This window comes from Carlito syrichta, unplaced genomic scaffold, assembly GCF_000164805.1.
Source record: "Carlito syrichta isolate Samal-C Ts95f unplaced genomic scaffold, Tarsius_syrichta-2.0.1 Scaffold304668, whole genome shotgun sequence".
Classification (NCBI taxonomy): domain Eukaryota; kingdom Metazoa; phylum Chordata; class Mammalia; order Primates; family Tarsiidae; genus Carlito; species Carlito syrichta.
In genome coordinates, this window is record NW_007248764.1 from 194,125 (window position 1) to 209,159 (window position 15,035).

At 50.3% G+C, this 15,035-nt stretch overlaps 1 protein-coding gene across 1 annotated transcript in view; it reads left to right on the forward strand.

The window, feature by feature from the left end:
* The window catches only part of RASGRF2 (Ras protein specific guanine nucleotide releasing factor 2), a gene marked incomplete at its 3' end in the record, with an annotated part of 110,412 nt that extends 96,032 nt beyond the window's left edge, over nt 1–14,380 (forward strand). Inside the window, exons 20-26 of the mRNA XM_008060606.1 lie at nt 2,317–2,377; nt 2,684–2,787; nt 4,656–4,740; nt 7,345–7,542; nt 11,651–11,730; nt 13,652–13,769; nt 14,312–14,380. Coding sequence (XP_008058797.1) covers nt 2,317–2,377; nt 2,684–2,787; nt 4,656–4,740; nt 7,345–7,542; nt 11,651–11,730; nt 13,652–13,769; nt 14,312–14,380 — 715 coding nt within the window. The remainder of the gene's footprint in view (nt 1–2,316; nt 2,378–2,683; nt 2,788–4,655; nt 4,741–7,344; nt 7,543–11,650; nt 11,731–13,651; nt 13,770–14,311) is intronic.
* Nucleotides 14,381–15,035: the final 655 nt, after the last annotated feature.

Consider the following 15,035-nt stretch of genomic DNA (forward strand, 5'->3'; position numbering starts at 1 on the left):
GGGGGGGTGCCAAGGGGGAGACCTGTGTGTGGAGGACTGGAGTGGGGAGGGGCTGAGTGGCGCTGGCAGTGTGAAGGGACCAATGGGAGGGGATCCAGTGGGGGACCTGGAGAGGGGAGTCCACAGAGGGGAGCTGAGTGGGGTGGGCCAAGTGGGGCTGGGCCTGGGTGGGGTGGGATTCAAATGGGGAGGAGCCTGAGGGGGGTGGGGCCCAAGTGAGGAGGAGCTCTAGTGGGGTGGGGCCCAGGTAGAGTAGAACCTGAATGGGGCAGAGCTCTTGTGGGTGCAGTGGCCCTGTGGGTATGGCAGTCGGTAGTGGTCTACTATGGAACCAACCATTAAAGGAAGGAAGCCTGGGACCTTTCTTGCAGGTCCAGGAGATGGCTTGATGAGAGGTAGTCTCCTGCTCCACTTGTCACCGAGGACTCCGTGTTGGTGGCAGGAAGGCCATGCTTGGTGGGTTCTGTCACCAGGACTGCAGATGTGCCCACAGGAGAGCTTACCTCCTTTCTGCCTGTCCCACAAGCCCTAGACCCCTGTTTCTGTCAACTGAAGCTTCGGATCCACACTGAGGTGGACAGTTGTGTGGGATTGTCAGGCATGGCCCACACTTACTTGTGGTAGAGGCTTGAACTCTGGGCATCCCACTAGAGCTGTGTTTGTGTCTGTGGCACCAAGTGGGTGGCAGGCTTTCCAATAGCTTCCTGAGCTGTTTTTTAGTCCACTCCGATATGGGTTGGGAAGCCCAGCACTTACCTGCAATGTCCAGACACTTACCCCAGAGGTGAATTGGAAAAGCCTGAGGGCAACAAGAGCACTGGGGTTGGATCATTGAAGAGCACAGCACTGGCAGGAGCTCACTGACTTCCTGCCTGCTCCTCTCAAGGGAGGACGTTGCAGCCACATGCAAGATCCTTCCTGCTAGGGTACAGAGTGTGGAGTTGCTGGGCTAGCTCCAGGACCCTGACTGTGTGGAGGGATGGCACACAGTGGGACGGAGCTGCCATGTCCCCTGTGTGTATCCCTTATGTGGTTGACTAGTCTTCAGAGAAAGTATCTGACTGATTTTGACTCCTAATCTGCCCTTTACACATGATGATGATCTCTTTCTGCTCACAAATGACATGGCTAACTGCTGGTGCAAGTGCTGCCATTGGCACATCTAGAAGGTTCCTGCTCCCCCCACAGAGTCCTTGATGAGGGGAAGACAGAGGGAAGGGGTGGCACTCCAGGGAGTGTGCTCTGCGGGGCCTGCAGAGCCTTCCTGAAACCCTAAGAAAAGTGCAGTCACAGAGACACGGCAGCCTGTGCATCAACATCTTAACACTACAGTTTGCTCATCTGTAGGATGGAGCCACAGTACCTGGTCAGAAGGACTTGTACCCAGGGACAGTGCCTGTTCAGTATTCAGCCCGTGCTGGCTCGTAGGGGCTATAGCAATCATCCCTGTGGATCTGTGTTTCTGAGGGTCATGGTAGTTTTAATGGACTCAGAACACAGCAGAGATCTCAGCAATCCTTTTAATGCCAGCTTCCTCCAGCAGTCAGGCCACATGGCTGGGCTGTCTAAATACTGCAATGCTTTTCATACTTGGGCCTCTAATCTGGAAAACTCACAGTGCTCAACCCTGGTGGCCAGGCCAGCGTTGGATGCCCCCTCAGTGTGACTCTCCCAGACTCTGAAATCCTGCTGGATGTAAAATATCCTCCCACTCTGAAATCAGTGTCCTAGGTGTTAACTAACTTATGCATTTATTCATTCATTTTTTTATCCAAAAAAGATATTTACTGAGAGAAATGACACCATGTTAGGGATGTGAAACCAAAGTGTCTGAGGTGAGTCTGCCTAGAAGCAACAGGAAAGAATCTACCTCAGAACCTATCTTGTGGTGCTAAGTCCTGCCGCTAGTAACCCCCCTGTGCCTCTGGTCCATGGATGCCTCACAAGGGTGGCTCTGCCTCTGCATCCTCAGGGAAGGCCCAGGGCGGGGGTTGCTGGGATTTGGGGCCTCACTGACAGCATAGAGCAGACCCTTTCCCCCTACCCTCACCCCTGTCACCTTGCAGGTTGTCTCCAAGACTCAAAGCACACCCACTCACCCTCAGCTCATGTTGATGTGGCGCACTGTGTCACCACCTTGTGCATAACAACTGAGCTGTCTCGATGATTCTCTCATGCCTGGGCCTGGGTAGCCCTGTTTCAGGGTCAGATCTCCAGTGCAGTGGCCTGCAGTTCTGCATGGCATCATGGACTTTGCATTTGTATTTCATTCCAGCTTATCTGCTTATTTTCATGAGGATGTTTTGGTTTCTTTAGAGCTCTTTCACAAGATGATCAAGATGACATCCACCTGAAATTAGAGGACATCATTCAAATGGTAAGCTCAGCCGCATCCTACCCAGCACAGCCACATGCAGACAACCCTCCAGACGAGCCACTGCATGTCACTGGCCACGGTTTGTCTGGCCATATGTCCTGTCTGTAAGATCTGTGAGATGGGCTGTGCTTAGTATGGGCTCGAGCCGTCAGTCCATAATGGTCCATGATATTTTAAGCTTCCTGCACTTTCTCTCCTGGTTAGACTCTAGTGATGGGTCTCATGCCTCCATTTGCTGCTGCCCCCTAACCCAGGGAGACCCGGGCCTGCCTGGGTGTCCTCACCTCCCACCCTCATCTCTTGCAGACTGACTGCCTGAAGGCTGAGTGCTTTGAGACCCTGTCAGCCATGGAGCTGGCAGAGCAGATCACCCTCCTGGATCATGTGATTTTCCGGAGCATTCCCTATGAGTAAGTGTTCCCTGTAGTGCACAGGCTACTCTGGCCAACCCAGGAATGCTATTACTCTAAGGCAGATGTTTATGAGCAAGGTGTGCATCTTCACTGTAAGATGGCTTGGCCTGTGGTCATCAGCTCTTCACCCTTAGGTAGCTTGACCCCATGGTCATCTTTTCACCCTAAAGTAGCTTGGATCCATGGTTATCTCTTTATCCCAAGAAGGCTTGACCTGTGGTCATCACTTCATCCTAAGATGCCTTGTTCCCATGGTTATCTCTTCACCCTAAGAGGGCTTGACCCATGATCACCTCTTCACCCTAAGAATCCTTGACCCCATGGTCATCTCTTCACCCTAAGGTGGCTTGACCTGTGATCATCTCCTCACCCTAAGATGGCTTGGCCCCATGGTCATCTCTTTGTAGTAGGGTGACTTGCCCTCATGACCATAAAGCCCTCATCTTGAGATGGTTTGGATGTCCTTTGATTCCAGCATATGTTGAAGATATTGGTTTGGGGACCCCAAGACAGCCACTTCTGTGCATCCATATGTGCCAAGGTTGCTGTGAAGGTGCATATCTTGGCACCCTCCTGACTCTTCCTTCCTGAAACCTCACTACAGCTACAGCAATAGTTCTCAAACTTCCATGTGCCTGGGATCATTTGGTACACTTGTTAAAATGTACACTCCAAGAGCCCCTCAGAAGCGCTGACTCTAGTAGGTTTGATTGGAGCCCTGGAAGATGTTTTCAAGGACAACCTGGATCATTCCAGTTGACCCAAGGCAGACTTTGGGAAATGCCAATCTGGGGTGACAGCTATGAGTTCTGCTTCTATGCTACATACACTGATCACACATGTGGCTCAGCCATGGTTGTGGGCCATCGCACCACCCTTGAGCTTCCTCTTGTGGAGAATAGGGATCTTGATAAGTCCTTTCCAGCTCTGAGGTGGGAGCAGGACCAAGACAGCAAGGACAGAGCCTTGCCCAAGGACTTGTTTGCTAAGATACTCTAAGACACTAAGAATGTGTCTGAGTGGGAGCTCACACCTATCATCCTCCCTACTCAGAAGGCCAAGGTGGGAGGATGGCTTGAGCCTAGGATTTCAAGACCAACCTGAGCAACATAGCAAGTCCCATCTCTATAAAAAATAAAACAAAATAAAAGAAAAAAGTATCTGAATAATTTCAAGTTTTTTATCGCCTCTACAATATGATCCCTGCTGCTTCATCTTAAGTGTCGCTGGCTTCCTGCTGTGGTCTGGGAACCTGCTCAGGAAAGGGGCAGATGAGCTGTGCTGTCGCCAGGTGCTCCCCCTGGGCTGGGTTCCTGACCACCTACCTGCCCCAAGGGGACCGTGTATACACATGTGATTAGGATTGTTTGGCTCTCACTGTGCACTGTCCCAAGCTCTGGGGAGGACAGAACAACCTCCCTGTCTGCTCACCCTCAGTCATGGTGGGCAACATGTAAGAACAGTTTTCCTGGTTAGCATTCTCAGTAGGGTGACATTTTGGGGACCCTCTGCTGAGGCTTAGTGTTTTTAAAGTGAATCCTGAGGAAAGAATCTTGGTTTGGGGTCAGAACCAACTCTCTCTATTTTCCTTGTGTTGGTGGTCATTTTCCAACCTCAGAGAAGCCTTTAGGGCTCTAGAAGGAACAAGATTCCATGTTTATAGGAGAGCTGGAGAATGAGAGTCTTTCTTTCTGGCATCAAGTAGCAGTGAGAGTGGGTACGTGCTCCCTTAGGATGTTGACAGCAGCAGGCATCTGGGGCATTCCAGGCACTGTCAGGTTTAAAGTCCCTGCTACTCGGGATAATCACCTGGGATCACAGTCACTGTGGGTAAAGCCTCACCAGCCCTGGGTTCTGTTCTTCAGGGAGTTCCTGGGGCAGGGCTGGATGAAGGCGGATAAGAACGAGAGGACGCCCTATGTCATGAGGACCAGCCAGCACTTCAATGATGTAAGTACCTAAGGCTGAGGGCCAGCACAGGGGGTGCGGCACAGGCTCTGAGGTCTCAGACACCTCAGAAATCAAGTAGCTCTGCTGCCTGCTCTTAGACAGAACTGGCAGAATATTAGAGACAAGCTCAAGTCCCTCTAAGAGCTCACAGTCATAGCTTACAGCCACCTTCCTGGGGCAGAGGCTTACCTGGGTGAGGCCCACCTAGCGAATGCTTAGGAACATATAGGGCATGATGACAACTCATTGAAATCCTCATCCTGGCCGTGGTTGACTAGCACAGAGAACAGGCTGTGTCATGCGCCATGGGTGGTGGAGACGTGGGGCTGGGCTGGGGCTGCTCCTCCTCATCCTCACTGGGTATGAGAGTCCGGTTGGGTGGAGGACCCTGGTCCAGCCTCCCTGTGGTGGTTCTGGGCCTGTGGGTGGGGGTTGTGGGAGGGGATCCGGGACAGCTGCAGGTCCATCCCTGCCCTGCTCTCCTGCAGGAGTGGCAGAGGGTGCTTTTGTGCCCACCAGCTCCCCAATGGCCTCTCTCATGACCTGGGTCCAGCGGCGAAAGGGGACCCAGCAGGCTCCCTGACCAGTTCCACTGAGCTCCGGGGAAAGGAATCATGGTGTGTTTAAAACCCACCAAGACCCCATGGATACATTAATAGAACCTCCAGACCCAAGATACCAGACAGCAGGGTGGCTCACAGGACCGTGTGCTGTGCTGGGTGATCGGAGCAGAAATGCCATATGATGCTGCCACACAACGAGCATCAAGCCCACCATGGGTTGTGACACACACTACTCAGTCCCTGTCTGAGCAACCGAGCCCCCATTCTGCCTGTGCTGCCCCCACACTCAGGTATTGAGGCCTGTCCCAGCCCACAGGCCACACTCCACATCTGCCGGGTGACCATGGCCTTGCTATCTGCAGTTGCGTGTGGGCCCGTCTCTGCTTCCCAGGCCATGAGCCCCATCTGAGGAGCAGGGACTAAGAGGCACAAGGTGCCTGAAGGGCAGAGCTCTCACGCAGGATGGAACAGAGGGGACTGAGACCTGAATGAGCCTGCTGGTGGCCCCACTCTGTCCTCAGCCTGGGGCAACAGCCTCACTGTACACGTATCACCCAACATAGGCTCCGGGGTCCTCTTCTCTCTTGGCACCCAGTCTTCTAGCACAGTGTGAGCCCCAAGTTTCTGCACACCTCAGCCTCTACCAGCCTCCCTGCCGCCTCCTGTCATCCACCTGCCCCCCCACTCAACTCCCTACAGCCTCCTGTCCTCCATCCCCTCACATTACTTTCTCCAGCACAGTCTTCATGTCAGGGAAGGACTCCCCAACAGGTCAACCTACTCTCTCTCTGACAAAACCTGTTGGTGCTGTGCCCCTGCCTTCAGGGCATGGTCCCCACCCGTTGGTCCTCTTGTCCCTCATGGGCTTGTGCTCCTCAGCAGCTATTGGAGCCTCCATAGCACCAGGCCTCGGTCCTCCATCCCTCTGTTGCCTTGCTTTGATGCTCTGAGACTGATGCAGGTATGGCCTCCCCCCAAGGCTCCCTCTGTACTGGGTGATGCCCTGTACCACCTCTGTGTCCTTGACCAGTGCACATGTGAACTTGTCATCGTGTTTCACATTTAGTCGTGCTTATTTCTGGGTCTGACTTCCTTCCCTCTTTACCTGGCTGGCTTGGGCTGCCTTAGGGTTAGGAATGCTGATTTGTCTTCTGTGCCCACACCTCAAAGCCTGTCTGTTCTGCCCCATCTAACTTCCTCTGTAGTTAGAGGAGAGAACATCTTCATCAAAATTGTAATTGATAAGATCACCTCCTCCTGAAACAACAGTAATTCCTCTCTTCACTCTGGTGACAGCAGGCACCCATGAATAGCATCTAGAGGGCCTCAATGAACTTCCTTAGATTAACACTGAGGTGCTGGGAGAGCAGGCATGTCCTTGCTGGAGTGCCTGGGTTGGAAGACGTGCCCAGAGTCCCTGGGTAGCAGAGTGATCCTGGTCTCCCTTCCCCTCTCCGTAGTGTGAAGCTGGGCCTCTAAAACGGGTTCCACTGTAGAATTAGTGCACTTGGCCTTGACATGGCACTATTCAGCTGCTAGTGAGAAATGAGCTAAGACCAAAGTGTTCTCTTACCTGCCGCAAAGCGCTTCTGGTTTGGGAGTTGATCTGTTTAGAATTTGACCTACTGAGGCAGGTGTTTCTTCTTTCTCTGTGGAAACTGAGGCTTCCAAGTGGGTCATTACACAGATGGGGCCAGAAATGTGGGGCCAGCTCAAGGAGACACCTGGAACCTGAAGGCACTGCCCTCCCCAGAGGTCAGGCTGCTCTGTCCCATTTCCTCAGTAGTTATCACTGCCTGACAGAACCCCCTCTGTCCCAACAAGCCAGAATCCAAATAGCCCCTCCCTTCACTCAAGGGAAGACCAGTGCTCATGAGTTTGCTGTTATTATTATTATTACAGACTTGGTCTCTTTAGAAAGTTGGTACTAAATGTGGAAAAGACCTTCCATGCCATTGCCACCTGCTCTCCAGCATGTCTGCGGATGACCAGGTGGTGTCTAAATGCCTTAGATAGCCCTTTGGGTTTTTGATTGTCTCAGATGAGCAACCTGGTGGCCTCTCAGATAATGAACTACGCAGATGTCAGCTCCCGGGCCAACGCCATTGAAAAGTGGGTGGCGGTGGCGGACATTTGCCGCTGCCTGCACAATTACAACGGTGTGCTGGAGATCACCTCGGCCTTAAACAGAAGTGCCATCTACCGGCTGAAGAAGACCTGGGCCAAAGTATCCAAGCAGGTGAGGCTCACATGACATGTCCCACTGCACAGGTAGGGGAGGCTGGGAACCAAGAGCCTAGGGAAACATTGTTGATTAGGAAGCCATCAGATGAGATGGGAAGCTCAGTTGCCAGAGAAAGTGCCAGCATGGTAATTACTGTGTCCTTACCTTTGATGGCTCCACTCCTGTGTATTTCTAGAACATCCATCAAAACATTTTAAGGACCAGGCGTGGTGGCTCACACCTGTAATCCCAGCACTTTGGGAGGCCAAGGCAGGAGGATCACTTGAGGCCAGGAATTAGAAGCCAACCTAGGCAACATAGTGGGACCTCTATAAAAAAAAAAAAATATCTGAGTGTGATGGTGCATGCCTGCAGTTCCAGCTATACAGGAGGCTGAGGAGGAAGGATCGCCTGAGCTGTGATCATGCCTCTGCACTCCAGCCTGGGCAACAGAGTAAGAGCCTGTGTCTAAAAATTTTAAGAAACAAGCATTTTGGGAACAGCCTTCAACAGTGTAGCTGTCGGTCCAGAGCTGTTTCCTGAATCATCTCATGAGGGCAGTGGACCCCAGGTAGACAGTGGCATCCAGTAGATCCAATTTCTATCCCCCACAGTGGGGATACAAATACTGTGGTTTCAAAAGCCAGGGGCCAGGGGTCTTGAGTTTGCCTTCTTGGCATTCATGCAGCAGATTTAAAATTTGGCATGATGACACTAATGTGAAAAACTAGATTTTAACTTTCTCTCATTGGACTCAGCCTGCCCGTCGTCTTCATTCAGATAATTCCAAAATTCAGACCAATCACATGCCTCCCCGCTTTTCTCCTGGTCTTCCCCTGGGCACTGAGTGTCAGGAAGGCTGTGTACCTCTCTGCCTTCTGCCATCCCTCACAGACTGGTCGTTGGAGTTAGCCACTGGGAGTCACCTGAGCCAGTATCCCACGTGGCCTGCCCCGTCAGGATCGATGTGGGAGCTTGGCTGACCCACCAGCCCTTCTGCTCTCCCTGGTTCTGCTCCCCTGAGCCTGGGGCATGTCCAGACTTCACTAAGGCACTTTGCCCTGATCTCTGGTGGATATCGAGGTCTCTGTGACGGGTGATGACACTGGCCCTCTCATGGGGCCCTCTCATGGGTCTCCCAAGCTCCTGCATGTCCCACTGGTGTGGGGGTAGGCAGATCCATGCCAAGTCCTCCATGCCTGGGTCCCACTCACCACCATGCTCACCCCACTGTAACATCCACAATGGCCAGAGGCATCTGCCAGAGCCACCACAGGGCTGGGTGGAGGAGAGCACAAGAACATCCTACTGGCTCCCCTGAAAGTGGGTGTCAGGACCTTGAAGGTGAAGCCCCTCTGAGACACTTGCAGCTGCTCATGCGTCATCCTGTCCTCAGTCCACCTTCCAAGCTGCTCGCTCCCATATGGGAGACCCTGACTTCCTCCACATGCAGGAATCCAAGCCCACACCACACCTGCCCATGCCACACCTGCCCACGCCACACCTGCCACCCTACCTTCCCTCACTCCATGGGGAAATGACACACTCAGAGCATCCCAGTTGAGCCCCTGAGAACTCACAAGCCTTTTTCTGCCAACAATGCCTGGACCTGGCCAACAAAAGTCACCAATGGTATAAATTCTGTTTAAAAACAACCCTTTTGTTTGGTGATGGTTGTAGAGAGAGTCACATGCATTGGAAGAAAAACACAGGGTCTCCCCCTCAGCCTGCCCTAAGGACAGTGTCTTGGGGCCAGACAGTTTTGCAACTGGAAGTGCATGTGAGCAGCCCATCAGTCTCACTGGGACTTCACCAACTGCCCCTGGACTTCACCAGCTGCTCACCTTGGAAGGCTTGCAAAGCCTCTCCTTCTGTTGATGTGAGTTACGCTTACTTTCTGCAGGACGCAGGCTTAAGGATCACCTGGCCATGGAATAGAGAGAATGAGACTTGTCTGAAAATGTCAGTTTTACATGATGCAAATACCCATTGCAAAGGTGTTAAGTAAAATATACCATTTCAATCACATCCTGGGTCCCTCGCAGTGGCCTTGGCTCAGGCTGGTGGCCTGCCCTCCAGAGAGGTTGTTTCCATGGTCAGTGCCTGACTGCAGACGTGCCTCAGGCACATGTGAGAATGCCATCCACCTGCCAGGTGCCTTCTCTGCACCTGTCCTTTGCTGGGGAAGGTCCGGAGGCCTGGAGGACCCACACTCTGGAGGCCTTTGGCCTATGGCTGTGGATAGACCACTTCCACAGCCTTCATGAGCAAGGCTGCCCTGGCCAGGCAGGGGTCTCACAGAGCCCTCAGGAGCCAGACAGGAAGGCAGCCCCCTGCATAGTCCCAAGGCCTCATGGGGCTGAGCAGCTTCCCCAGGGTGGGGACATCCCAAGTGCTTCCCCATGGGACCTGGAAGTTAGGGCCCTGCCAGCTGCCGACCCAGTGTTAACTGGTCTTCATAAATTTTTCAGTAAATATTGGTCATACTTTTCTTTTTTTTAATTTAAAAAATTTATTATTTTAAAGTACAAGTCAGGATTGGGTACATAAGTGGTCTAGGTACAGGTGAAGTTTTGGGCCTCCCATTGGACCTCACTCCGCCTGGATTAGGATCAGGCACGCTTATTGATGTTATCCCCACTCCCATGGCAGTGTCCCACTGCTGCCAATTCCTTTGTTGCAGTATTATGATAGGTGTTCAGGGTCCACTTATAAGTGAGAACATGTAGTATTCAGTTCTTTGTTTCTGTGATCACTGAGTATGTCCATTCAAGCTGCTGCAAAGTCCATATGTTTGTCCTTCTTTGTAGTTGCATAATATCCCAATGTGTATATGTACAACTCTTTTTGTATCCAGTCCACTTTTGATGGGTAGCACGGTTGGTTCCATGTTTTTGCTATTGTGAATAGTGCTACAATAAACATTCATGCACAGGTATCTTTTTTGTAAAATGATTTGAGTTCCTCTGGGTATATTCCCAGAAAGGGTATTGTTGGGTCATATGGAAGGTCAATTTCTAGTTCTTTTAGAAATCTCTGCACTGTTTTCCATAGAGGTTAATTAGTTTGCACTCCCATCAAAAGTGTAGAAATGTTCTCTTTTCTCTGCATCCTCACCAGCATATGCTGTTTTTTGTTTTATTAATGATGGTCATTCTTACTGGAGTTAAGCGGTCTCTCAGTGTGGTTTTGATTTGCATTTCTCTGATGATTAGTGGGACTGAGCACTTTTTCATGTGTCTGTTGGCTGCTTATATGTTTTCTTTGAGATGTGACTGACTTTTGTGCATTTTTTAATGGGTTTGTTTTTTTCCTTTTGGCACATTTGAGTTCTTGTAGATTCTGGACGTTAGGCCTTTGTCTGATATACAGTTGGTAAATATTTTTTCCCATTCTGTGGGCTGCCTCCCTGGTCTCTTGATGGTTTTTTTGTTTTGTTTTTTTTTTGCTTTGCAGAAGTTTGTCAGTTTGATGAGGCCTCACCTGTCTTATCTCTTATAGTATAGGCATCTGAGTTTTGATCAGGAATTGGTTGCCTATTCCAATTTCTGTAAAGGGTGTCTCCTGCAATTTCTAAGATTCTTATGGTTTGAGGTTTTATGTTTAAGTCTTTGGTCCATTTGACGTTGATTTTTGTGTATGGTGATAGGTAGGGGTTATACTTTTCTAACAAACTGAAGATGATCCCCAAAGAAATGTCAGCCGTAGAGGGCGCTGCTCCATCAAGACCAAGCAGCCATTGTAGGCTTGGGTCACTCAGAGATTCAAGAAGACTCATCATGAGCACTGTAGGATGAGACCTGCCCTGACATCTCTGTGTGTAACACATGGGCCAGGTCTTTACGACCCTGCACTTTCTGCGTACTGCAGTTTCCCTTTTCAACACATTTTCCCTCTTTTGGCTAAATGTACAGATGCAGGCACTCCTCATCTCCATGTGTGTTGACATTAGCTGTGAACAGAAAGCCCGACCTTCATGTGTGAGAGTCATGTCGCAGGATAACCTTACTCTGGTGAGAGTCTCAGCACCTGCCAGTGTAGAAGATACTTGGGCATCTATTGGCAACTCACTGTGTTTTCAGTCCATAGTATTTTCATAATACTAAGTTTCTTTTCTTTTTAGACAAAAGCTCTAATGGACAAACTCCAGAAGACTGTTTCATCTGAAGGAAGATTTAAAAATCTCAGAGAAACCCTTAAAAAGTATGTCTGCCTTAATTATTAATTTATTCATAATGAAGAACTCTATTTACATAATTTATATGATATTCAACTAGTGCCCTATCTCTTGCTTTGCTTTGAAAAGAAAAGCTAATTGGAACCAGCTTCTATCACAGGGGTATTTTCTCATCTTCCTTTATGTTTGGAATCTGTACTTAGAGTAGGACTCTCATGGATGTACTCATGGTGTGCCTAGTGCTTCAGTTAAGGAGATACGTTGGACACAGTGACTCATGCCTGTAATCCCAATACTTTGGGAGGCTGAGGCAGAAAGAGTGCTTGAGCCCAGGAGTTTGAAACCAGCCTGGGCAACATAGTGAGACCTCATCTCTACAAAACATTAAGACATTAGCCAGGTATGGTGGTGCATGCCTATAGTCTCAGCTACTCAGAAAGCTGAGGTGGAAGGATCACCTGAGCCCAGGAGGTAGAGGCTGCAGTGAACTGTGATCATGTTAGTGCATTCTAGCCTAGGTGACAGAATGAGATCCTGGTTCAAAAAAACAGATAAACCAAACCTCATTTTAGTATAAAAAGTTTTAACTCAGTTATTTCCTAGTCTAAGCACAATGACTTCTTGTGATTTTTTTTTTTGAGTTGAAGTCTCACTCTATCACCCAGAATGGAGTGCAGTGGCATGTTCCTGGCTACTGCAGCCTCGACCTGCTGGGCTCCAGCGATCCTTCCGCTTCAGCCTTCCAAGTAGCCGGAATTACAGGCGCGCGCTACCACGCCCGGCTAATTTATTGTTTTATTGTAGAGATGAGGTCTTGCCAAGTTGCCCAGGAGAGTCTCGAACCCGCGGGCTCAGGCAATCCACTCACCTCAGCCTCCCAAAGAGTGGGCTTACAGGCTGAGCCACCGAGCCCAGCTTGTGATTTTTATTTAAATATTCTTGTACCTGTTGGTTGTTAATTTTGGTCTTTCACTTCTGGGTCATTCTCTTTTGACACACACACAGCATGGAATCTGTTCTCCTGCAGCAGGTTTTCCCATGAGCTACTCCACGTTCTTAACTTGCTCTGAAGAAGCATTAGTTCTGCGATGGTGTGAGGGAAACAAGGCTAATAGTAGTAACAATCGCAGCAACAGCAGCAACCATTGTATAGGAACTATTTCCCAAACGTGGACCGAGTGCCAGGTCCTACAACAAGTATTTGATGTGTCTTCTTTAAACCTCATGGCAAACTAAAGAGATGCACTTTTCTGTCTCCACTTGACAAGTGAGTAAACTGCAGTTCAGAGTCTTTCCCAGTCACTTAGTCGGTGCTCAAGCTGGGATTCCAACCCAGATCAGTCTGCAATGAGAGTCTGTGTCTCCAGGCCCGAGCCTCTTGGAGAGGACAAAGTATACCCATGCTCCTCAAAAACAGAACAGAGTAGCATCCAGGGGGTCTGCAGCTGTGATGCTGATGAGTTCTACACATTTAAGTGCTGACTAACAGAGGCTTCATCTCACAGCAGTGCAGGTTCTCATCCCACTGACTTTTTCATCCAGGTATTGGAGCTGAACATTTGTGATTGAATGAGGTGAGGGCACAGGGCTTTCCTCCAGTATCTGCCCCTCAAGGAAAGGTGACCAGCAACACTGCTGACAAGTCTCTCTGACAGATGCTCTGGGAAGTCTTGTGGTTTGAGCGTGCTATTGTCTCCAACACACAGTGAAGCATGGGCTGTCATTTTGTCTCATATCACTCATAACAAGTGTTCACTCTGCATGTCAGGAGTGTGCTTCTAAACATAAAATACACAGACTTCCTGCTTCAGAGTGGGAGCAGCACTGCCGCTTCCTGTTTAATAGGGGATGGGGGCGGACGTTTGTGTTCTTGGTCTGAGAACAACATTCTTAACTGGGAGGTGGAAGTTTGTGCTCCTGGTCTGAACAGCACTCTTGGTTTTGCAGCTGTAACCCCCCTGCTGTTCCTTATCTTGGGATGTACTTGACAGACCTGGCATTTATCGAAGAAGGTACGCCAGACTTCACTGAGGAAGGCCTTGTCAACTTCTCCAAGATGAGGATGGTAGGTGACCGCTTCATCATCAGCCATTTCAGGGACAGGAATGGCTTGGAGAAGGAATGAAAGACGATGTCTGCTTTTCATTTTGGGGGGGGAGGGGAGGGTGGAGCTGGCTGGTGGAGGAGCATTGGGCCGGCCGGGCATTTTTTGTTTGCTGTTAGGGAGAGGGGTAGGGACTAGGGCTCCAAGGGTGACTTTCTATAACTGACCGTGTGGACAGCTGCTGGAGGCCTTGTGCTGAACACCCGGTTCTGAGCACCAGGCTGGATGCCAGGAGCTTGTGGGCCACAGCACCCGGGCTGGCCTCTCCCTGGGCCAAGGCCACCCTGTGCCAGCTGTCCCCCGATTGTGAGTCCAGTGCCTTCTTGCTGTTGGCATTTCCCATGGCTCCTTGAAAGGCAAGAAACACCAGGCCCAAGGAGTGACGGGCAGGCTCCCCTGCCTCGCTGCAGGAGGGACTGGGCCCTGGAAAGGGCCCTGAGAGCTGCTTCAGGATAGGAGGATGCCTCTGCTCCAGTTGTCATTCTGTTTTGTTTTTCTGTTAGATATCGCACATTATCAGAGAGATACGCCAGTTCCAGCAGACTTCCTACAGAATTGACCATCAGCCAAAGGTAATGTTGCATGGTTGTGAAAGAATTAATAAAGAAAAAAAGCAGAAGCTAGTGAAATGGAAAACAGCAGTGGAGTTGATTAGTAATAACAAAAGCTAGCTCATGGAAAAGACCAGTGAAATAGAAAATCTTGGCTGGGCACGGTAGCTCAAGGCTGTAATCCCAGCACTTTGGGAGGCTGAGGCAAGAGGACTGCCTGAGCCTGCAGGCTCACAACCAGCCTGGGCAACATGGTGAGACCTCGTCTCTACAATAAATCAAAGAAAACTAGCCAGGCTTGGTAGTGTATGCTTATAGTTCTGGCTACTTGGAAGACTGAGGTGGAAGGATCGCCGGGAGCCTAGCGGTTCGATGCTGGGGTGGCTGTGAGCTTGCCACTGCAATCCAGCCTTGGTGATAGAATGAGACTCCAACTCAAAAACAAAACAAAACAAAAAAAGAAATAGAAACTCTTGGGAGCTAAACACTGAGCACACAGAGACATAAGGGCGGGAACAACAGACACTGGGAATACCTAAGGGGAAGGGGACTAAAACCCACCCATGGGGTGCCAGGCTCACTATCTGGGGGACATGCTCAACAGAAGTCCAAACCATGCTCAACAGAAGTCCAAACCATGCAATACACCCATGTAACAAACTTGCACATGCACACT